At 38.2% G+C, this 24,931-nt stretch overlaps 1 protein-coding gene across 1 annotated transcript in view; it reads right to left on the bottom strand.

The window, feature by feature from the left end:
• Window positions 1-24,931, bottom strand: part of LOC111811402 — a 77,759-nt gene that overhangs the window by 39,607 nt on the left and 13,221 nt on the right. The window contains exons 7-19 of the mRNA XM_023698219.1: window positions 20,021-20,122; window positions 19,744-19,932; window positions 19,322-19,482; window positions 16,543-16,713; window positions 7,621-7,713; window positions 7,051-7,372; window positions 6,842-6,946; window positions 6,671-6,766; window positions 4,794-4,861; window positions 3,574-3,694; window positions 1,809-2,015; window positions 1,505-1,705; window positions 1,308-1,417 (exon numbers count right to left, since the gene is read on the bottom strand). Coding sequence (XP_023553987.1) covers window positions 1,308-1,417; window positions 1,505-1,705; window positions 1,809-2,015; window positions 3,574-3,694; window positions 4,794-4,861; window positions 6,671-6,766; window positions 6,842-6,946; window positions 7,051-7,372; window positions 7,621-7,713; window positions 16,543-16,713; window positions 19,322-19,482; window positions 19,744-19,932; window positions 20,021-20,122 — 1,946 coding nt within the window. The remainder of the gene's footprint in view (window positions 1-1,307; window positions 1,418-1,504; window positions 1,706-1,808; window positions 2,016-3,573; window positions 3,695-4,793; window positions 4,862-6,670; window positions 6,767-6,841; window positions 6,947-7,050; window positions 7,373-7,620; window positions 7,714-16,542; window positions 16,714-19,321; window positions 19,483-19,743; window positions 19,933-20,020; window positions 20,123-24,931) is intronic.

Here is a 24,931-nt window from a genome sequence, read left to right as displayed (position 1 = left end):
GCTACTATGTCTAAGACAGGTAGTTTTATTGTTCTAACTTGATGAGCGTACATAAGTAGGTAGGTTACTGTTTCAGCCTGAAAAGGCATAGTGACAAGAACCAATAACCTCCAATTATGAAGGCAGCCAAATGTCAAAAGTTACACAAACCAAAAGCGCCTCTCCAAGACAACAAATGCCAAAGGAAAACTCTGAATATATCAAGACAAATAATCATCGAAGCAATGAAGTATCAACTCACACTCACAAGACAAATAATCATTGTGAATCATCTTAGCCATTTTTTAAGGAATTGCACAAAGCAATTTTTCCGCATCCGTAAACGATAAAACTCAGAAGAGGAAGTTATGGTAAACAGAGAAATGTGCCAGAGGGCTTATATATCTAACTCACACTCGATCAAACATAGCATAAACAATGTGTAGTTAGTCATTTTATGCATGGTTTGGGGGAGCCTCACCTTCAAACAACATATAAAGTGTTACGCTACCTAAAACGAACTTCAAGAAAAAGAATTATTCGAACGAAATAATTATCTTGCGTTGGAAGCTGACACCGACGTTGACTATGTTGGATCAATAGTGGACAGAAAATCTACTATGGGATATACTTTTTTTTGGAGGTAATTTGGTAACATAGAGTAAGAAAATGTGGTTGCTAGATCTTTTGTCGAATTAGAATTCCAAGCTATTGCACAAAAGCTATATGGACTCTTATAGTTGAAGATAATCCTTGATGACTTACAAATTAAAGGAGAATGTTTGATAAAGTTGTACTGTGACAACAAATTAGCTATCAAATTTGCACATAATCCTACCTAGCATGACAGGACAAAACATATTGAAATCGATCAACATTTTACATGGAGAAGCAAGAGAAGGGGATAGCATGGATTAGTTACTGCCCTCGCAACTTTAACTAATAGATACACTAACAGAAGGCCAACTCAATGTTTCATGAATTAGTATCCAAGCTAGAAATGGATAATATTTATTCCTCAGTTTGAAGGGGAGTGTTGAAAGAATAACCTTGAATTAAAAGATATTTGTGTAATCTCATTAAATAAGGGAAGTAGTTGACCTTCCTAATTTACCTCTATTATTGCCATGTATCTAAGGATTTATCTAGATTTATTGTTACCTAATATCTAAAGATTTATTTGTTTTTTTATATATTATAAATAGATTTATGCACCTCTCAATACATAATTTCTGGCGACCATTTACAATTTCACATCTCTTAAAATGATATCTTCGGAATAGTAATGCATACAGCTGATTATGATCTAATTTGCATAGTATTTGAACCTGATATAGCGATTGTAAGATTTGGATCCTGGGCTTTCAATCAAGTAGAGATAGGGCCCTACTAGACAACAGTAGTGCAGTTGCCATTCAGCCTCCCTGTTTCCAACACCCTATTAACAAAATGGGAAATAATGAAACAAATTAAAGATTTATAAATAAGCAGAATATAGGAGATAACAAGAGATAGCAAGCACAACCTTCCTAATAAGAACAGATAGCCACCCCTCAAAGTCAGCTTGATTCCACGGTTGAGGAACATCTGAATTTGTATTATCCCCCTGGAAGATCTTCAGAATTTTCAACAGTCGATGATACCTTGCTGGTGAAAAGTGAAATCCTAATGAAGGCAATCGCACTGCAAGCCTTGTTGAAGGGTAAGACGGATTCTCCAATCGAATCTGCATTGAATAAGGCAAGTAACATTAAAGGTTAAGCATGCCTACTGAATAGCATGTATAGGCAGCTCAGAAAATAAATACATACAAATTAGAGGAAGATTACCTGTTGCAGCGTTAAGATAACCCCACACTTGTCAATAACAGGCAATATATTAATCTCTGTTACACGAGAAGATTCATGAGTATCTTTGCCAAAAATTTGATTCCAGTTGTAATCGCCATCAACCAAAAAGGCAGAGACATCACTCAAGACCACATCAAATTGCAAATACATATCCAACTCTTGAGGAGACACGTTTTCATGTTCATCCTGTAGACATTAATCATGTGTAAGACCAATAATCATAACTGCATTTACAAAATTTGCCTTCTTTGAGGTAGCAACAGGCTGGTAATGTTCAAGAATACAAATTCCCAAAGAGGGTGAAGCGAAAAAGTTGAAATGGAATGAAAATAATAGCCAAAAGAGAGGAAATAGATGCATCACAGTTCACACAAATATAACTAGAAGAATACTGCTCACAAACTACAGAGAGAACACCACAGAGAGTCCTGAATTTGGCTATATCAAAACTCTGATAGAAATTTCAATGCTTATTACGAAAACCTTTTGAATCTGCTCAAACCGAATCCATTAACCCATAATCAATGAGCCCAGGGAGGCAAAGCTGGCCCATAAGGTAGCTAATGAAAAAATTTCTTGATACATTCAAAAAGCTCAATACAAATAAACCATCTAGAATCACGAGGTTGAACAAGTTGTCACATAAGAACAAAGAAAGGTTAAATGACTTTGGCATGAAAACATAGAAAGAACATAGTCTGGATGGATTTTGTCTTAATAAGAAGAAAAAAAGAATATATGACTTCTGTAGAAAAGTTGGAGCTGATTCTCCAATTGGTATCTTCCTGGCTTTTTCTGTCAAGTTTTGTCTTTTGGGTAGTGCTGAGGAGTTGGTCTTGCACATCGCTAGATTTGGTCATAGCTTCGGATGTCTTTGGCTATCTGGTTTTTCTTCCAGACTATTTCAGCGGATTTTTTTTCTCCATTAAGTGCTTCCTCAACGTTTTAAGGCATTTGTAATTTAAAGGGGAATTTATAACTTTGATGGTTCCTTAATTTTCTTTTTTGGTCGCTCCAGGTTTTCTGTGTTTACTCACAATTGTTGGATTTCCTTCACTTGACACTCCAATTTATTTATAAAAACAAATAAATAAATAACTCACTCACTAGAAGAAAATTCCAACTTCAAAAAGATGTCCTTTCTTGAGTCAAGATCTGAAGACAGGATGAAGGCTAAAAGATAAAGATTAGGGAAAGCATAGAGAAGAAAAGGTGAGAGTACTTTTCTATCTTCATTTTCAGTTTCAGTTGGCTTCTTCGTGATCAACTTGAGGATAAGTTCATTTTCTCATGGGGTATGAAACTGATTTAACCGAATCTGGTTGTTTCAAGCTTCAACACTGCTTAATTGTTAGTATGCTGTTTTGGTTAAAATAAATGATTCATTATTTCTAGGTTTTTTGTTTCTTTTCTTTTTGTTGGTTGGTTAGCTAGGTTGGTAAGAAGAGGAATCACCCTATAAATTGAGCTTTCTTCATGCAGTGAGAGAGATTTTGTTGGAAGAAAGTTCTTAAGCAAGATTGATTTACATTACTCTATTATTCATTTAATTATTATTTAGTGGTGTCTTGTCTTGCATTCAATTGTAATTGTTATTGTAATGGGATTTTGTTATCCAGATTATATTCTGTAATCTCCTAATTTAAAACAATATCAGACCCAAAGAAGAGGCAGAGACGTAACAAAATATCAGAGAAATAAATTTGAATGACAGCCCTTCTATTCTTTAAATACTAGTACAAACCTGTGTTCGAATCAACAAATTCCCCAAATCAATCAGAAGGTTTATTGAATTGATATCATCAAGATGGAACTCCGCTGGAATTGTAATCTTAGGAGCTGCAATATCCAAGTCCAACAGAAACCTAAAAGCAGATAAACATTATATGAGATAAATTTTACAATATTGTAGGTAGCATCTATAGGATAACTTGCATCTACACAATTAAATATCATAGGGTTTAGATATCTCCTTCATAATTCTTGATCTTTAATTCAATACAAAAATTAATTGGCTCCGATAAGGTTAGAAGGTTAAACGGTGGCTTTTTCTCCTCCTTCTTGTCTCATGCACAGTACTTCCTACCGTCAACACTTCCTTCTTCGACACCATTTCCACTTGATTCAAGGATACTTGTATACAAGTTTGTTAGATCATAAATAAAACACTTCTTGGTATTTTTATGTTCTTAAAATTGGTAACGTCCAATACATCCCATTTCCAATTCAAAGTGTTGTAAATGGGGATGGCTTCATTCCATTCAAACTCATACAACATTGCACATTCTACACAACCTTGCCCATATTCCAACTCCCGCCTGCAGCAATCTTCCTTGCCATCACGACCTACCTCTAGTGGTGGAACTACTTTCCGTTGGAAGTACGCCTATTGAAAGTATTTTAAGTCCATTTTTCCAAAAGAAACAAATTTTCATTAATAGATGATAAGAAACAAGGTTCGAACATCCAATAACTGAATCAAATTTAAGACTTCTTTTTAACTGATATATGGAAAGAACACAAAATGGAAAAAAAGCTCAATTTATTTGACTAAGTTTTGCAATGCTATGGCAGTCGTAAGCTAGAAGTATCTTTAGGTTGGCTTTGAGGGTTTATCGGATTTTTGTTTTTGGGGGCTGAAGATTTATAGAATTGGAAATTTGTAGAGGGCCAAAAAGTGGAAATCAGAATTAGTAGGGAGGAAATGACATATACTGGTTCGAGCATAGAACTTCATACATATGCAATTTACAACAATCAAAAAGAAAATAACCAGAACCCCATTCTACTTCATGACTGTCACAAAGACTGATTACTAGAGTGGTGAACCCCATTGCAGCAGCAGAAACTTTTTCCAAATGAGTGCTCTTTCACGTTTTTAAGCATTCGAATGATGATTCAATATGATAAAATTATGTTCTAAAAACACAGACTAGAAGTCCCACAAGGGAGGAGAACAGAAACCTTGAACGATCTTTCAATGCTCTATTCACTTGGAGCTGAGCAGTGCGCTTAACTTCCTCAATTGTCATCTACAAAACAATGAAACAATCAACACACACATAAGTGGTACGGAACTTGCTAGGGCTTTATCAAAATTCGAATGATAAGCAACGACACCATAGTAAAATACATTGAAAGCAAGAAGAAAATGTATCACCTTCCATTATTATTCAACTTATTCACCTTCCATTACATTGACTCAAAAATCTTAAGAAAAATAATGGTCAATAACTTCTAAAACATAATATGCTCCCAATAAGTCGTACACAAGTTCTTGATTGAGATCCACCCACCACACCCTTCAATAATTTCTAGAAAGTGTCCTTATCATTACATCACTTCTCACTCAGCAAAAGAAAATCACCATAGAGCTTCAATTATCCAGTAGGATGTTAAACCGTTGAGGAGTTGCCAGCTTTAAGTTTGAATGAAGCCTTGTCCACCATGAAAGGATCGAGCAGAATAGAAACCTTAAAATGATCTACTAAAGAACATTTAATCCCTTAAAATGATCATGATCCTTTCTTACCCAATGTAAATAAGAAGAAAGAGGGACTTGGACCTTTCTCTTCATAACTACACAGGAACTTCCACCTTCCATGATTGGCAAAAGCACAAAGGCAGTTCACAGGTCACAATTACACAGAACAACAAATTCAGGAGCTTTTAGCTAAAGGTTGCCCTGTTTTATAATTTGCCTACAACATCTATCAATTTGAATGAGCAAGCTACATACATGACAACTGTGATTGTGGAGTTTCACAATGAGGCTATGGATCATTTGGAACAAACTACTGCCCGATATAAGGCCAAAGTTGATGAACACAAAAGTTTGAAGAAAGCTCAATTTCCTAAAGGAACATATAACAAGTTTCAGGCAAGTAAGTTTGACGCTATGCTGTTTTGCAGAAGGATGTAAATATAATGCCTATCGAATTGACTTTCCAGACAATTACAAGATCAATCCAATCATCAAGATCGCGGATTTGTTTCCTTATCCAGCAGTTGATTCAAGGGCAAGCTGAATTTTTGGTAGGAAGACGCTGATGTAGTTATGTAGCTATTTTTTCCATGGTTATTTCTTCTCTTTGTGAAGGACTGGAAGTGTTAGTCTCTTGGTTAAGTGTTAATTGCCATTGGTTAGAGTTGGTTTAGTTAGCAACAGTAACTTCAATTGTATTCACTACAGTATAAATACTAGTGATCTTTTACTGTTAAATGAAATAGAAGAACTCTGAGGTTTTATTTCTGGTGGTTGTACACTAAGTGGTCTCGGGATGGAGAAGTGAATAACAAATAAAGGTTGTGAGTCAAATGGTACCTTGGGGGGGAGAAAGACGAATGGTCATGGGTTGTGAGCGGAGAGAAGATGTGTGGTTATCGGAGGGAGAAGAGAAACAATTGGTCAAGTGAACAACGACGACGATGGACGAGGCAGTAGCAGCAGTGTTAGCTGACAGTTAGGGTTAAGGATACAGGGTTAAGAGAGGAGAGAGATTTTTTTATCTTGTTTGTGAAGCTCATAATAGAACATTATGATGACAACCCATGTTCATCACAAACAATCCACCATGCCCTTTAATACCACATAGTCCGGAACTAGAAATTTCTAAACCTTTCGTTTCAAGTCATTAAGACCATACTTCAATATCAAGATACTCTTCATATTAATTTAACATCTGGATTCATGTCAGAAACTTTTTTGACATCTTCAACAATTATAAGTACGATTGCCAATAAATTACATCAGTGACTCAGAAGTTTACCCAACTAAATTAGCAGGCCGTTAGAAGCAATATGTTTAACATTTCAATCGTGGGAAAAGATCAAAACTACACCTGCAAGGCGGCTGCTGTTTCCAATGCCACAGTCTGACCAACAGTAGCGCTGCTCTCAAAGAAGCTCAGAATTTGTTCGATGACATCTTTGAGATACTGGACAAAGGGGCTAATCAGCAGAAAGGCATGGAAAAAGAACTACAGTTGCAAAAGTATCAAGATGGAGCTTACGGTCATGTAACAAGGAGAAGCCTTCACAACCAAGCTCCAGTCCACTTTGACATCAAAAGGCTTGTAACAGAAGATACCAACCAATGAATCATGAGTAGCAGCACTCTGCAAAACACATATATTTCAGTGCTCCACTGCAATCAAATTACTTCGTCAAGCTTTTGGAAATATTAATTGTTCGCAAGTAAAAGGAAGGGTTTGAATCAGACCACAGCAAGGAGTCCACTTGGCGAAGATAGTTGATATGACCCCAAATTGATGTCAAAAACTTTCGTTTCTGGAAAAAACTTCATGGAACAGTTCAAGTTTTTACATGACAATTCAGCAAGACAATGTTGTGCCTCATCAGTAAGCTTTGATGCATTACGGTTCATGTGAACCTCCAAAGAAGTAAGAAGAGCGTCCTCTTTGCTAGCATTTATGATGGAAATTGAATTTTCTTCTTCCTTATACCCTATAAATTTGTTCAGTTGTTCCCAGTCTTCTTGACTAAAAAATTGTTCCTCTTCATCTTTGAATGATTGATTGTTCCTGATCGAGTGCACACACCAAAGAATCCCTAAAATATTGACTATTTTGACTAATAATGAACTAGGTAAGATGGAATGATTAGAGAAAAAGTGTTCAATAATAGTCGGCTCTGTTGTGATTACACAGTAATTTTTTGGTAGTGGATCCATTATACAAAAAACTGTTTGTGATTGTTCTATAAAATATGAAACAAATTATGGTAGTTCTAGGAACGATATTATCTGAGTTATAGAGAGAAAACTAGATACCATCCAAATGACCACCAAGATTTCTTCGCTTTTGTTTTTTTCAAGTACTGGTCCGATTCCACCGTCTTTTGAACAAATTTGTGAGCAAGCATCCTACAAAATCAAATGATAACAGAAAACCTCATCAATAAAATGAAGGTGAATAAATCACAAAGTTTCACTAAATATCAAGAGGAATGTATGTATCTAACAAAATTATTTTGTCAGATTCACAATGATTTTAACAAGGTTTCTTCAAATGTACCTCATCAGTAGGAGAAAGATTTCCATAAAAAGAAATAATCTTACAAATATATTCATATACTAATAACAGCTAACATAACACTGTAAATAATAAAAACTACTGATTAACTAAACGCATAAAAATAACACTCCCCTCAAGCACATTTGAAGATATTTTCTATTGCTAGTTTGTTGATCTGTTTGTTGAATCATAATTTTACTAACCTCTTCATTAACAAATTAGCGATCTACACAGTTGCGGAAGGCAGGGAGTACATACTACATATTACTTTTTATTTAAACAAGAAACAAAATGTTCATTTATGATTGGAAAAGAAGAAAAATGTTCAGAGATACAGTCTCCCAAAGGAGAGAAAGAAAAGCAGAAAAGGGGCTGCAAACTAGAACCCTTAAGAACTGGAAACACTGACCAAAACCACTGCAACCAAGAGAATAGTTANTTTCATATAACACAATGTATCTCATAATTACAACATAAAATAATATATCAAGTTCTATAGTGTAATATACCTACATTACAAAATATGAAAAGCCAACAACTAACACAGAGTCGCAGAAAGTAGAGACTTAGAGAGACAAACTTTAGTTGCATATATCTCAAGGCCACGCATCTTTATGAAAGATGAGAAATTGTCTTTATTTTCAGATTTGTCTTCTAAGAAAACAAGTGTTTGCGACTCATCAAACAATTTTTTCCAGAATTATAAATTTCATCCTGAAAAAAGATTACAAAGAATCCTTTCTATAGCTTCATCAGAGAAGATCTATCGATTATCAGTGATAATAGTTAGTCATGAAGTAGATGAGTTTTCTCCTCTTTTAAAAGAAATTCATATATTACATGGCAATTTTAACATAAAAGAAGACATCAGAATGTTATTTCCAGATTCCTCTTCTCCAAGTGTCTTAAATACGGAAGGTGATTTAATTGTCGAGTCCAATCAGTCTTCTCCTCTTTTTTTCTGGAAATTGTGTAACTGATTTAATTGTTGAGTCCAATCAGTCTTCTCATCTTCCTTCTGGAAATTTTGTAACAGATTTTTTTTTTTAGATACCGCTTGTGCCTATTATACCAAATATTGATCCTTCAGTATCCAAATTCTTACAAGAAAAGGAATAGAAAAGTTGATCCTAGTCCTCTTATTACACGAAGAAGAAGCTCAGGAAGTTATTTCTTTTCAACCATTAAATAAATCCTTACTAGGAATATCAGGGGGCTGTGTGACAATTCAATTTGTAATGTAAGTCCAGATATAATTCTGCTTCAGGAAACAAAATTGGAATCAAGGATCGTAAGCTGATTAAATCAATTTGGAGTTCAAGGGACAGTGCTTATGATAATTCAATTGGAAGATCAGGAAGAATGCGAACTTTATGGGATGAAAGTGCAATTTCAGCAATGGAGTTAATCGAGGACACACTTTTCAATTGGACTTCCTTTAGCTGACTTAAGGAATTTTGGGTCTATGATCCAACCGATTACAGAGAAAGAAAATACTTACGGCAAGAACTTAGTTCTTTCTCTGCCTACATTGCTTTCCCATGGGGTTTGGGGGGAGGATGGGGCTTTAATAGTCAGATGGACTCATGAAAGATCTTTTGTGAATAAAACAAAAGGCATAGCATGTGGTTATCTAATCGTGTAATAGAAGAGCTAAATTGGATGGAGCTCTCTCTTCCAAAGTGGCGGTTTACTTGGTCAAGGGGTTCTAGAACCCCTTCATACTCATTCTTAACTTCTTTACGTTAAATGAATGGCATATGCTTTATGTGAAATCAAGGGTTTCTAGAAAGGCAAGGGTTACCTTGGAACATTATCTTTTACTGATGGAATCCGAGGAATTTCTCATGGGATTCTTCTCCCTTCCGAATTTGTTGCAGCAAGACTACTTTAATGGGTGGGTAGGTTTCTCAATTCTTAAGAAGTTCAGAATTCTGAACGATCTAATAAAAACTTGGCACAAAAATAATTTGTTTCTAGGCAAGAAATCTTAAGATGATTATATTTCTCAAATATCTGTTCTCGATTGTAAAGCAGAATCTATGCCTTTTGTACAAAAGAAGTGGCATGAAGGCGCTCTCTCAAGGTGATCTATTGAAAGTGCAGATAAGCTAACTCTTCTGGAGGAAGTATAACAAAGACATAAGGGCTTGAAACTCAGAAAAGCAGCTTTAACCCTGAGAAAATGAGGCCAAAAAATATATTTCTCAATACTCTTCTAGCATTGAAGGAGTTATTAGCTGGGCAAGCCCTTTGAAGCCTTCCAAGCCCCTCTAAAGTGCCAAGGAAGAATCTTCAATGGGATCGTAAATATCTATTGGGTTTTCCACAACAACAACATGTGCAACACACTTCTTGTGCTCATTGGCCCTTGCATGCCTTCAAGGCCTTCGCTATTATGGGTTAATGTGGTTATAGCTATCATTTCAGAATTTGGTGGAGAATTTTTGCCAGTAAGCAAAGAGGTTGGTCGGTTTGTTTTGTTGTGGCTAACTAAAGGCTTTTTTTTTTATGCTCAGTGACACAATCGCACTTTCGAAGGCAGCGGACTAGCGATTGTGCGGCACTCACTTTCCAGCGACAAGTGAGTTAAGCCAATTTGTTCTTGCGTCGCCTACGGCCAAGCGACGTACGGTCGAGCCTCTAGCCTCGGTTTTAAAAGAAGGTTTTAGAAAACGAGGAGAGAGAGAGATTTTTGAAAGAGAGATTTTAGAAAGAGACGTTATATAAGCAAGCAAGAGAAAGATAACAACGGCTTAGCATATATAACCTTGGGTAGGGAGAAGTTGACGACTAGTCATATCCCCCTATAGTACATTCTGGGCCATTTTAGTTCTGGCAGGCCTAGACATGATTTTCTTGAGGTGTCATACGCTCTAGAATTACAAAGGGAAAAACACTAGAATGAAAAGACATGACAAGGGTTTGGCTTGTCATGGGCATGCGGCCATGGGCAACATGCCCTGGACAAGCATGACCGTGACATCCTCCCCCACCTAATTGGTTGACGTCCCTGTCAACCGACTACTTTCATACCTTGCGATGTGGGTGGCGGCGGAGTTCAGATCTTCGGCGCGTTCCCAGCTTGTTTCCTCTGTAGGGAGATTCTTCCATTTGACAAGGAACTCACGAATCGTCCGTACAGGTCTTCCTATCTTCCTAACCCTGTCGGCTAGGATCTCTTCCACTTCCTTTGTTTCTTTTTGCTTCAGATCGATGTTCGGTCTTGTGGTTGCATTTCGTTGGTCGTCGTCTGGATCAGGGTGATAGGGCTTCAAGTTGCTCACGTGAATGACGGGGTGGATTTTCATCCATGCGGGTAGTGCAACTCGGTAGGAGGTAGCCCCAATCTTTTTAAGGACTTCAACCGGGCCTTCATATTTACGAACTAGTCTCTGGTCCTTTCGGCTACGAAATCTGATATGTTCTGGTCTCAGCTTGATAAGGACTTGATCTCCTGCTCGGAAATGAAGGGGGCGACGCTTCTTGTCCGCCCATTTCTTCATATGCTTGGAAGCCTTCTCTAAATATGCCCGGGCTATATCTGTCGTCTGCTTCCATTCTCTTGTAAAGTTGTGAGCTTGAGGGTTTTTTCCTGCATAAGGATGATCAATAATATGGGGTAAGGCCGGTTGTCGTCCACTTACAATTTCAAAGGGACTCTTCCCCGTAGACGAGCTTGTTTGACAATTGAAGCAAAATTGGGCGACATCTAACAATTGTATCCAGTTCTTTTGGCGAGCGTCGACGAAGTGACGTAAGTACTCTTCGAGCAAGCAGTTGAACCGTTCTGTCTGTCCATCGGTTTGAGGGTGATAACTCGAGGAGATGTTCAAGGTTGTTCCCAAGAAAGCGAATAACTCAGTCCAGAATGTCCCAATGAATCTGCCATCCCTGTCACTGATGATGCTCGACGGAATGCCCCATAACTTTACAACGTGTTTGAAAAACAGTTGGGCTGTGAGTTCCGCAGAGCATAATTTGGGAGTGGGGATGAACGTCGCATATTTTGAGAACCGGTCCACAATAACCAAGATGGCGTCATATTCCCCGACTTTTGGGAGGTGTGTTATGAAGTCCAGAGATACACTTTCCCAGGGTCTTGTTGGCACAGGTAGAGGTTCCAAGAGTCCAGAGACTTTGGCTTTCTCGACCTTGTCCTGTTGGCAGATGAGGCACGTCTTGGTGTATTGCATGATGTCGTCTCGCATGTTTGGCCAGAAGTACCCCTTCTTTATTAGGGCGTATGTTCTTTTCCACCCAGGGTGTCCGACCCATAAGGTATCATGACATTCCTGAATGAGCTTTTTCCTCAGTTCCCCCATTCTTGGGACGTACAATCTGTTTCCTTTGGTTATCAGGAGGTCCTCCTCAACCCAAAACTGTCGTGTTTTTCCAGCCTTAGCTAGTTCGACGACAGCTTTGGCTGATGGGTCTTTGTGTAAATGTTCCTTGATGATGTCGCGCATCGATCCATCGATCTTACTTGAGTGAATATGGGCTAGCATGCACAGGGCCGCATGTTCGCCCTTCGGACTCAGCGCGTCGGCTGCTTGATTACTCTTTCTTGCTTTGTGTTCGAACTTGAAGTCGAATTCGGCCAACGACTCCTGCCACCGGGCTTGTTTTGCTGTTAATTTTGGTTGATCAAAGAAGTGGCAAGTGGCGCTGTTATCCGTCTTCACTACGAACTGTGATCCTAAGAGATACTGTCTCCAGACTCGAAGGCATTGGACTATAGCCAGCATTTCTTTCTCGGAGACGGTGTATCTTCGTTCGGCATCGTTGAGCTTTCGACTTTCGTAAGCGATGGGGTGACCTTCTTGAATAAGGACCCCACCTAGAGCAAAGTCGGAAGCATCGGTTTCTACTTCAAATGGCTTTGTGACATCTACCAACCCGAGGACAGGACCCCTCGTCATGGTTGTTTTCAGATTTTCAAAGGCCATTTGACAATCATTCGACCATGACCAAGGGTGGTCTTTCTTCAACAGCTCTGTCAATGGGGCGTCTCGTCGTGAAAACCCTTCGACGAACCGCCTATAGTAGTTGGCTAGTCCTAAGAAGAACCGCAATTCAGATACGGAAGTAGGAACTTTCCATTCTTGGATAGCTTTTATCTTGTCGCTATCCATACTGATTTGTCCACATCTGACGACATGTCCAAGGAAGTTGATGCATGTTTGTGCGAATGCACATTTCTCCTTCTTCACATACAGCTGGTTCTGCCGGAGCCTGTTAAACACTAGCTTCAAGTGCACTTTGTGTTCTTCGAGGGTTGTGCTGTAAACAACGATGTCGTCGAGGTACACTATGACGAACTGATCCAGGTATTCGTAGAAAACCTGGTTCATCAACGTGCAGAACGTAGCTGAGGCGTTTGTCAAGCCAAAGGGCATTACTAGGAATTCAAAGGCCCCATATCTTGTTACGCACGTCGTCTTGGGTTCATCCCCTTCGGCAATACGTACTTGATAATATCCTGATCGTAAGTCCAACTTCGTGAAGTACTTGGCCCCGTGAAGTTGGTCAAACAAGTCGGATATTTGTTGCGTACCGTCACCTTGTTTAAGGCTCTATAGTCTATGCACAGACGCAACGTCCCATCCTTCTTCTTCTGAAACAGTACGGGGGCTCCATAAGGTGCCTTTGCCGGGCGAATGAATCCCGCCTTTAGCAACTCGTCCAATTGTTTCCTCAACTCAGCTAGCTCGGGCGGAGCCATCCGGTATGCGTTCTTTGCTGGCGGCTTAACCCCGGGGAGGAGTTCGATTTCATGGTCAATGCCTCGACGAGAAGGTAGTGTTTGGGGTAGACTCTCTGGCATTATGTCGGTATAGCTGTCTAGTACTTCCTTGATTTCCTCTGGGACAGTCTCTTCGGTAGTTGCTTCTTCTATTAGTGGTATGGCCATGAATGTAGGTTCCTCTCGTGCGAGTCCCCTTTTTAGCTGTATGGCCGAGATCATTCGAAGATTACCTGGTTGCTTGATGCTTGCAGGTATTACTGTGGGGTTGCGATCGGTGATCACCAAGCATTTTGCCAATGGCATTGGGATGACCTTGTGTTCTAGGAGGAACTCCATCACAAGTACCACGTCGAAGTCGTCCATGCGAACCACGACAAGGTCTAGCTCTCCAGTCCAATCCCCTATTTTGAAGGGGACTCCTTTGGAAACTCCCACAATAGGCAAGGCCTCGGAGTTGACAGCTTTCATTTTTCCCGGGTCTTTTCCTATGGTGAGTCCCAATCTTCTGGCTTCTTGATCAGCAATGAAGTTGTGGGTTGCTCCAGAGTCTATCAGAGTGCTCTTGCTCAGTCGAGAGTTTATGGTGGCATCTACGAACATAAGCCCTTTCTCTATTATCTCCTTCGGTTCGACTTTCCGTTGGAGGGCTGACAGGAATTTGAGTGCGTCCATTCGGGGGTTGTCGTGATCTTCTTTCTTGTCTAGCAAAGTCTCGACCCTTGCCTCATTGCTCTCTTGGATGGACACTTGGAGTGCAGTGAGAGAGGCCCGATGAGGACAGTAGGATACCTTGTGGGGGCCTTTACATAGCATGCATTGCAAAGGCGTCGTCGGGTGGTTCTTTTGGTGGTAAGGCCCTCGAGATGTCCCCGCTTGATTGTTCTGGAGGTATATCCGTCCATCCATTCGATCGGTTGGGGCTTCCATTTCGATGGCCTGGTGGTCTGTATGGTTTGCCCCCATTGTTTGGGGCTGGTGTCGCTCTTCTTTGGGATCCTGCTTCGTTCCCACAGTCTACGAGTCTCTCGGCGCAGGCCATTGCGGTAGCTAAGGTTTGGACCCTGTTCTCATGTATCTTTGTTTTGGCCCATGGCTGTAGACCATTTATCAAGAAGAACACCTTGTCTTCTCTGCTGTGCCCCTGATATCCAGCATCAGGGTTGAGAACTGTCTGACGTAGTCCCGTATGTTTCCAGTGTGTTTCAGGGCTACTATTTTCTCCATTGCTATGTGTCCTGCGTTTTCGGGGAGGAATTGTTCCCTCAACTCTCTCTTGAGGTCCTCCCATGAGTCGATGGTGCACAATCCATCCTCGATGTCTTGCACCTTCGTACGCCACCACAGTTTGGCGTCGTCTACGAGATACATCGCAGCTACAGTCACCTTCTTGTCGTCAGTACAAGCCGTTGTGGCTTTGAAGTACTGTTCGACGTCGAAGATGAAGTTCTCCAACTCTTTGGCGTCCCGATTCCCTTTGAAGGCTCTAGGGTCTGGGAACCTTAGTTTGTTGGATCCTGTACTAGTTTGTCCAGCCGTGACACCTTCCACGGCTTTCATGGTAACTTCAATTCGAGTGCTCATGGCGGACATCCTTTCTTGGAGGTCGTCGACTGTTGATCTGAATTCATCAGCCAATCCATTGAACAAACTCATCATTGTGTTTTGTAGTACGTCGAACTCTTCGCCACGTCCCTCTTTGTGTGCGACAGAGCTATCCGGACTATCAGACGGTTTTGGGCTGCTCGTAGGAGCAACTCTTTCTTCGAGCGAGGTCACTCGAAACAACAGTTCTGCGATTGGCAACCCATCTAGGCGGTTGCCCATTGCGTCGACTTGGACGACTTTCTCACTCAGTTCGGTCACCCGTGTTTCCAGGAAACGGAGGGTGTCAGGGACTTCTTTGAGGAACAGCATTTCCTCCTCTATTAGCGTAAGCCGATCGGCTTGTGCTTTGGGTGTCGACTTTGTCGTCGACATGATTTCGGTCTGTATGACGTTACGGAGCTAACAAAGCTCTGATACCCCGTGACACAATCGCACTTTCGAAGGCAGCGGACTAGCGATTGTGCGGCACTCACTTTCCAGCGACAAGTGAGTTAAGCCAATTTGTTCTTGCGTCGCCTACGGCCAAGCGACGTACGGTCGAGCCTCTAGCCTCGGTTTTAAAAGAAGGTTTTAGAAAACGAGGAGAGAGAGAGATTTTTGAAAGAGAGATTTTAGAAAGAGACGTTATATAAGCAAGCAAGAGAAAGATAACAACGGCTTAGCATATATAACCTTGGGTAGGGAGAAGTTGACGACTAGTCATATCCCCCTATAGTACATTCTGGGCCATTTTAGTTATGGCAGGCCTAGACATGATATTTTTGAGGCGTCATACGCCCTAGAATTACAAAAGGAAAAACACTAGAATGAAAAGACATGACAAGGGTTTGGCTTGTCATGGGCATGCGGCCATGGGCAACAGGCCCTGGACGAGCATGACCGTGACACTCAGCTCCCAGAGCTTTCTAATAGTTTTCTCTGCAGGGTAGTTGTATCAACTGGGAAGCTTTTATTTCTCCTTAATTCTACTTTTATTTTCATGTTTGTTCCTGTTTTTCCATCCGTTTTTGCTCTTTTCTCTTTTTCTTTTACCTTCCCCCCGGGAGGAAAAAACCTATAGTACAATACGTATTTGCTACATCAAACTGACCGATGTTTCCATAATAACCTTATAAAAAGTATAAAAAGTCATATAGATTCGTTTTAAAAAAAAAAGTATTTTACATAATAAGCTTCTAGACTCAGCCCAAACATTCCAACCATGCAAGACAAATTGGGTCTCGACCAACAAGGAAATAAAGTAGAAAAGGAGAATTAAAAAAATGATACAAACATCACATTATGGCCCTGTATCGCATTTAAGGATAAATTTGTCAAAATGTACCTCCATTGAAGAATGAGCTCAATATCGAGCTCGCGGTCAAGTTCCTCAATATGTATGTCATCATCAACAATTGCACGAGTAGGATCAGACTTAAGCAACGAAGCATACAAAGAGATATATCTCTTGCGTAAGTTTGCAAACTTCAGAACCTGCTCCCATGTCATCTTTCCACTGCAACATACCAAAGAATATAATGTAGAAAAGTAGAAGAATTAACAGCCTCAAAGACAACAATTAAGAATCTAAAAAGAAATAAACTAAAGAAAATAAAATAACAGGGATGGAGGAGAGGGAGAAGAAAGAAGAAAGAAGACGGCCGTACGATTAGTTAGGATAAGAAAATGGAGAACATTTTAAGTAAGAATTCAAAATATTGGATCCAACAAACAACAAAAAGTGGAAGATACGGATTTATCCCCAACCATCATCTACAAATTTAAGAAAATGACAACCAAATCGAAGCTCTCAAAACCTTGAATTAATTGATCCTTACGATGTCAATATAGAAATGGTGTAATCGATATAAATCCAATGACTTTGATAAATCATTCCGCGAAGGAATTTCATTGAAAATATTTGGAGGATCTAGAACAACATCATTTTCGTATCTAAGGAACACATACCCTCTTATCTTATCCTTAATTTCAATAATAGTTAGGAGAAAACCACACAAATTCCTTTCAACTTCAATAAATGCCTTACAGCAATCCAACATATTAAGTGCCGAAAAGAAAACTTACTAGACCACCAAAGTGATGGTCAATAACTTCAAAAGTACTATGTTTCCAATAAATTAAATATATGTTCTTGATTAAATAACTTCAAAAGTACTATGTTTCCGCCCATTTCGTTGACAACGGAAGTGAAATCGCGAGGCAGAATGAGTTCCAGTTGCCAAATTTATGGCCATAAGTGTTCTTTATATTTTGCTGCATTTCTTGAAAATGTAGTGTTAAATAAGCGGTTACAACATTGGTGGATTGGAGAAGGCCTTCTGGACTCTTCAGGCAGTGGAGATCAAAAACACCTAAAGTTCGTACTGGTGAGATCCTTAATAAATTTGCAGAAAAGGGTTTGATTGTGCCAGTGAAGGAAGAACAGAAGAAGGTCGGGAAGAAATTTACAGCGCCCCTATTGTTCGTTCTGCTGCAATTATACTGGCCAAAGAAGAGGAGTTTTTCAATTGTGATTCCAGGGACAACCCAATTGGTAAATCTTTTGGCTGCTCATGATATTCCAATCTATGGCGACCCATCTGCACTTGTAACTTTTGAACCAACAGAATTAAAGATTTCAGTTTTGGATAATGATAATTTTCAGTTCTATTTGGTTTCAGCAGATTCACCTACCGATCTTTCACTTGACCAAATTTACCGATCTTTCACTTGACCAAATTTACCGATCTTTCACTTGACCAAATTTACCGATCTTTCACTTGACCAAATTTACCGATCTTTCACTTGACCAAATTTACCGATCTTTCACTTGACCAAATTTACCGATCTTTCACTTGACCAAATTTACCGATCTTTCACTTGACCAAATTTACCGATCTTTCACTTGACCAAATTTACCGATCTTTCACTTGACCAAATTTACCGATCTTTCACTTGACCAAATTTACCGATCTTTCACTTGACCAAATTTACCGATCTTTCACTTGACCAAATTTACCGATCTTTCACTTGACCAAATTTACCGATCTTTCACTTGACCAAATTTATTCAAAGCCTTCATACCTACCGATCTTCCACTTGACCAAATTTATTCAGAGCCTTCATACCTGATCTTTCCCCTTGACCAAATTTATTCGAAGCCTTCATATCTATCGTTGACAATTTATTCAAAGCCTTCATAATTACCAATGACAAATTTATTTGAAACCTTCATAGCTACCGTTGATAAATTTATTCGAAGGCTTCATAGCTACCATTGACAAATTTATTTAAGTCCTTCATAGCTATCATTGATATCATGCCTTGACACTAAAGCCATGTCGTCAAAGTAATGCAATCAATATTGCACATAAATCTATCCAAGTCTAAACTACGAATGATATCTATTACTTAGCTCAAGCAGGGTGTCAAAGGATATTTGTATAATCTCATATTAAATAAGGGAAGGAGTTGACCTCCCTAATTTATCTGGTTGGATTTATTTAGATTTAGTTGTCTAGTATCTAGGGATTATTATTTAGATTTATTGTTACCTAATAACTAGAGATTTTATTTAGATTTATCTAGGATACCTATTCTCTAAGGATTACCTACATTACCTAGTATCTAGGGAATTTAGATTATCTATTGATTTAACAAGAAAAAACCCAGCTAATTTAGACTTGCAACTATGACACCTACCTAGCAAAAACATCATGCTATATTTGTTGTTGTATACTGCTCAATTCAATGACTTTTGACCACAAACTAGCAGCACAGAATATTTACTCAAACCGAGAAAAATAGAACATGTCACCCAGTGTTTCTATACATGTAACTCAAATAAAAGTATGATTAGAAAACCGTTTCTACTTAACCTTACTAAGCATCACCTAACTCAAATCAGAACTGTATACTAAATGTTTAAAACATACAAAAATAAAAATAAAAAAAAGGATTTATTATNTTCTTTTCATTTCTCACCTTCTCTCTCCTTTTGATTTTGCTCCTTTTTTTTTTTTTTTTTTTTTTTTCTTGTGTTCTTTTATCAGATGAGAAGATTTAATTCAATAACAAATGGAGACAAATCCTTTAGAGAAAACAGCACAACTGGTCAAAATTACCTTCCCTTCTTCAACTGATCAGAGATTGAATTAAAAGCATACTTCCACCAGGAACGAGGATCAGTTTTCACGGAAACATGAGGCCGAAAATGAGCATACTTTAATCGTTGATTGAACGCAGAAAAATTATCAACTAATTTTAGGATATCTCTGTACCCATTCTGCAAAAAGAAATATAAAAAGATCATTCAGAAAGACGTTTTCTGGTTTAAATTTTTTTCTTTTGACTACCCTCTAGGCTTCCACATTAAAATACTTTCAGAATGATCCCCTTTCATATCAACAAAAATCCTATTTTGAGTTGGGATTGCTAATTCAGATAACTGCATCGAAGGATTTCATTAATTCTTCCAATAAAATTTGTTTCTAATGCAAAATTACAGTTTAGGGTGTTTCAGATGTAAATGTCTATATATAATAACCTTTGACAAACAGAGTGTCACGTCATCCAAATATACTGATGCTTTCTGTAGAGGTTCACGGCTATCAGCATGATCATTTTCCCGCAGCTTTGTATACCTTGCATATCCAGACACCGGTTGCAAGATGTAGCTGTGTTTTTTGTCAAAACCTTCAGCTGGTTTCCCATTCTTGGTACCAAAGCGAAATACCTAAAAGGAATAGGGTATCAGAAACACAATACTAATTTTCCAAATTAAAAGACACCAACACTTGGGAGGAAGAGTAAAAGTGGAGTACTTTGTCCCATTCTGATGGAAGCAAATCCTCCCACGGTTTATCCATATACCAAGGAGATATATCACAATCAAGATAAACTGCTAACTGGTTGAGTTCAACAAACTGTTAACAAGAAACAAAACATGAGCAACAAGCTGAAATTAGGAAAAATGGCAACAAAAAGTAAGAGATACAAGAATTGAAAAGAAAAAACAATTAAACTAATTCAATATGCAACTTGCCTTTCTGGGGCTGAACTTTGGTACAACTTACCTTTCATAGTGTTGTTGGCACCATACCATTCTATATGACCATGAACCCCAGGCCATTCTTGTATTATGAACCTTATTTAGTTAAATCATTGCAAGCACCAACAGAAAAATACGATATAGTGATAGAACTTTAGAGACAAGCAAATTAATGCATGGAAAATGATGCAACCAAGCATCAAATGAGACAAATCTCCAATGACCCTCCAAAGAGTGTTTATTATTCATCAAAAAATAAAAAACACTTCTCTCTCCTCCTGTGCACTCTCCCCTCTTCTCCATTACCGAAAAAACCCTAACCCTCTCCATCAACCCCTGCCCCCGTCATCGTCATCTGCCGTGGATTTGTCGATCATTGTCACTAACCGAGAAACTTCTTTGTTCCCATCCTTCTGACAGTACATAATCTTGCCCACAACCTGGTTCATCACCCCAACCCATTCGCATTTCCTCTGCTAATCAGCCATTTACCTTTGCTTCTCTTCTTCTTCCTCTCAACTCACATTCACGGCCTTCCTTCCTCTACCAATCATCGTTCATCAGCCCGTGTCCTTTTCTCCTGCACCAACAAATCTATGTTTGTGTTCCTCTAGTCGCGTCCTCTCATCCCACACTCATGGTCTTTTGTCGTCTATCAGATCATGTTGTCTATCGTTAGTCAAGTTCACTACCCATCATCATCGTCTATCGCTATTTGGTTCTCAACATCCATTTTTTCATTTTGTTCTTTTTTTCAATGGATCGAAGTAGTTGTATTGATGAGTTATCACTGCATTTTGTTTGAAAACGAGTATTTTTTATTGAAGATATAGATTTTAAATCGTTTGTTCATTTTTAATTTTCTCATCCATGATGGCTAAAAAATCCATGGTTGAAATGGTGTTTTGGCCCACATTTCAGTTTTTTCTCCAAGTAAGATAGAGATGAGTTTGGACCAGAATTCAAAAATGTTGGTTTTCTTCCCTATCAGTTACTTATTGTATTGTGTTGCCAATTTTTGGTGGTAGGAAGGTGATTGGTGTTCCTAATGGATTTTTAAAACGTGGTTGACTTACTTACCTTTGAAGTGCAGCCATAATTCCTCCTATGTGGACATTGTGAAATCATATATCCAGCCTTCTCTATCAATTGGAGATCGGTTTTTTCCTAAGAATCCATCTCCAAATCCCGTTAAATGGGAGGTTTGGGAGGTTTTTGTTAACTTACCTTTCATAGTGTTGTAATAAAAGATAAAGAAGTTGGTGAATTAAATGGGAGGTTTTTGTTAGTAGATCTTTGTTTGAATATTCATGATGATTGAAAAGGTATGCCAAGTCCAGTTTTTAACAACAAACAACTTTTCATTGATATATGAAAAGGAAAAAAAAATATTCTAAGAATACAAGTTTCCAAAACAAATAAAGACCATACAATCAAAAAGAATGAGGCCCAAAAAACTTCCATCAAAATTTCAAAGAATATTTTGTTTACAACCCATCAAAACTTCAATGTAATAACTTATCAAACTTCCAAATAATTCGCAATCCATAAATCTGATCTTGAGGATCGTGGGTTCTTGAAGAAGCAAAATATCCAACCTGAAAGTCTTCAATCAATTACTCCAGATTGTGTACTTGCCATAAATCCTCACCAAAACCATCAATAAAAATAAATAGAAATCCTCCAGCTTGGTTAAACACATTTGAGAAGAATCTCAAATTCCATCTAATTCAGATTGTAATAGCACATCTTCCCGTTCTTTCCCTTTGGTAATTCTACCATTTTGGCAAGGAGTTACCCAAGCAAGGGAAAAAAAATTATCTTCATCATTGAAATATTCATCAAATTCATGAAAAAATTGTTCCTCCATGGTCTTCGATGTTCTTCGTTGTTGTTTGAACCCTCTCCTCATAAGAATAATCAATAAATCCATCAAAGAGTAGTTCTTCCATGGATTTTGTTATAGCCTGAAAAGCTTTTTTTTAAAAAATCATTGAAACATTTTTCTTGCCCATTCAACCCATTTCGAGGACAGCAACAATTTCTCTCCCATCAATATTCTTGTTAATCTGCAAATTTTCTTCATATTCTGAAGCTTTCTAATTCTCAACTGATGACCAATATGAGCTTGAGGTATCCTTTGTAGCTCACAAAACTTCTTTGTAGGTTACCTTGGTTAAATGTGTAGGGTGTGTTACTTTTTCTTCATAATTCTCAAAATCGACAGATTCTTGGTTCATCTAGGGGTAATTGCAAGGAACAACTTCTTTAATCATCGTCCCATGATATTTTGACCCCCTGTGAATATTTTCTTGAATACACGCTTCAATTTCATGCAAACTTGAAAGTGTGGGAAAAATTCATTACTTTCTCAAACCAAACAGTCCAATTTTTGCTTCAAGGAGGTTTCCACTATCCTGTCCATTGTTTTTGCATGTAAATCCTTTGACTTGGGTTCCAGCTGGCTGGTTAATTATGTTCAGGAAGATTTTTTGTGCCTCAACTGTCTGAGTTGCATGCCCTTTCAAATTCCAGCAGGCAACACCCAGCACTTCTTTTTTTCCATTTGTTCTTCCTTCTTCCGTTCAGCATACCCACTCTTTCTTGATTCATTTTCTTGGATTTCTTTTCACCGACTTACGGAAGTATTTATTTAATTGAATTTCTATTTCATCAATTCTTACAATTTCTTCTTCAATATCCTCTAATCAGAACTTGTTTTGTAGCTTCAATGGGTTATAGCGTTCTAGGGTCATCTTGTGGACAAAATCATAATCCTATTCTTCCGTATGCACCTATTAACTAGGCCATTTACCTCTAAATCCAAGTTGCAGACTCAAGCACCGTAAGGGGCTTGGCATTATGGTGCCAAAAACTAAAAATATTTTCTTCAACGGAATCTAGATTCAAAGTATTATCCTCAGTAATTGGAGGAATTGAAGAATGACGCACTATTCTTCAAGTATAGAATTGTGGATAAGCTACAACAAAACAATTTTTCACATCCAGAACACTTAAAAACTTAGAGAACTCAAGCGCCCTAAGGGAGTCACCTAAAGGGGTCACATTAGCGATTGCAATAGGAAGCTCTAAGTTTTCCTATGAAGCATACAAAAAATATGGTGATTGAACTAATAAATCATCAAAAGGTGGTGAATAACTATGTTGAGGAGACTTTTCATCTTCAATTACCAAGCCAATTCGAGTAATGTCCTATAGATTCAAAAAATATTTTAGATCTAAAGTGATATCATATGACATTAGATGGAAGGAATATCAGTTGAAGTGATATCCCAAATTGAAGGAAAAACTTTCCCTTCTTGGATCAATAGCTTCCATTGAGGCAAGAATGAAACAACAAATGTTCTTTTGAACTTCAATATAAGTTGACCTACAATCCAACAAATTAGGGTCTTAGATGAAATACGAATTAAATCACCAAAGTAATGACCTACTGCGCATATTTTAATAGTGAGAGGTAAGTTCATGATTTTAGTCCAACCTCCATAGCCATTGATGAATTCTGGTTTACTACGCTTGCTCATGTCCCATTTTTCATACTAATTACTTTCCCTCCATCAAATATTAGCTATACAACACAATTGACAATTGCTCCTGAGGGAGGAGTTTAAATCCATATGTTTGATAATAACTCTCTTCAATACAGCAACTACTACGTTCTAATGAAAACCAATAGCAAACAAGCTGATGGATGAACAAAATTCATAACAGAAGGGCAACAAAGGGCAACCAACGTATTAATAGCTTATGAAACAAACTGACAAGAGGCACACAAAAAGGCGTCCAAACGGCAAAAAATGGCAGAAAGTGACTACAAAGAGAAATTGATTAACAGCCAAGAGAGGAGACTAGCGCAAAAGTCAAATAGACCAATAAAGTGGACAGAAAAAGAACTGGCTAATGGCGAGATAGAGGACAACAAGTGACAAGTGAAGAGATAACGATGTACAACAGTCCCAAGCAATGACAGCTAATGGAAAAGAATTAGGGTTTTATGGAGAGAGGGAGGAGAAAGGTCTCTCCATCTCTTTTAAGATGGTGAGAAGGACTTCGAATGAAATTGTATTGACAATTAGAAAGACAATTACAAGTTTCCTAAACCACCCAAGATATCTAAACTCTCCAACAAATGATTTCTAGGAATTTCCTATGCACACCATTTATGACCACATTTCGCTACAAACTTTTTTTCTAATAATTCAAAATGGGATTGATATTAGGAAGGACAATTACAAGTTTCCTAAACAATCCAAGAGGCCTAAGCTCTCCAACAAAATATTTCTAGAAACTTCTCAGTCAATCCATTTGTAACCACATTTCACCACAAATTCCTTTCAAATCTTCAGTGGTCTAAATTCTTTCGAACATTAGTTCCATAAACAGTCGCTCCTTACACTTAAGTGTCATATTGATAACCATATTTCACTAACTCAACTTCTTTCTAATGATAGATATGGCCCCGTAATATCTGGTGTAGCCCATGAAGATAAAAGGAGGATTCACACCAAGATTAACTCCTGTCTTTATTATAAATCAAAAAAGTCGTGAAGAATACATGAGAGGGATTCTCATTAATAGAGAATTAAAAGAAATCTAAAACCAACATGAAAACTAAAAGGATTAACCAATGACTTAGTCAAGACTAAAATGAATTTACCTCTTA

Source organism: Cucurbita pepo, chromosome LG15 (genome assembly GCF_002806865.2).
Source record: "Cucurbita pepo subsp. pepo cultivar mu-cu-16 chromosome LG15, ASM280686v2, whole genome shotgun sequence".
Taxonomy (NCBI): Eukaryota; Viridiplantae; Streptophyta; class Magnoliopsida; order Cucurbitales; family Cucurbitaceae; genus Cucurbita; species Cucurbita pepo.
The sequence above is the reverse complement of the archived record's forward strand: the minus strand, read 5'-3'. Positions and strand labels throughout refer to the sequence as shown.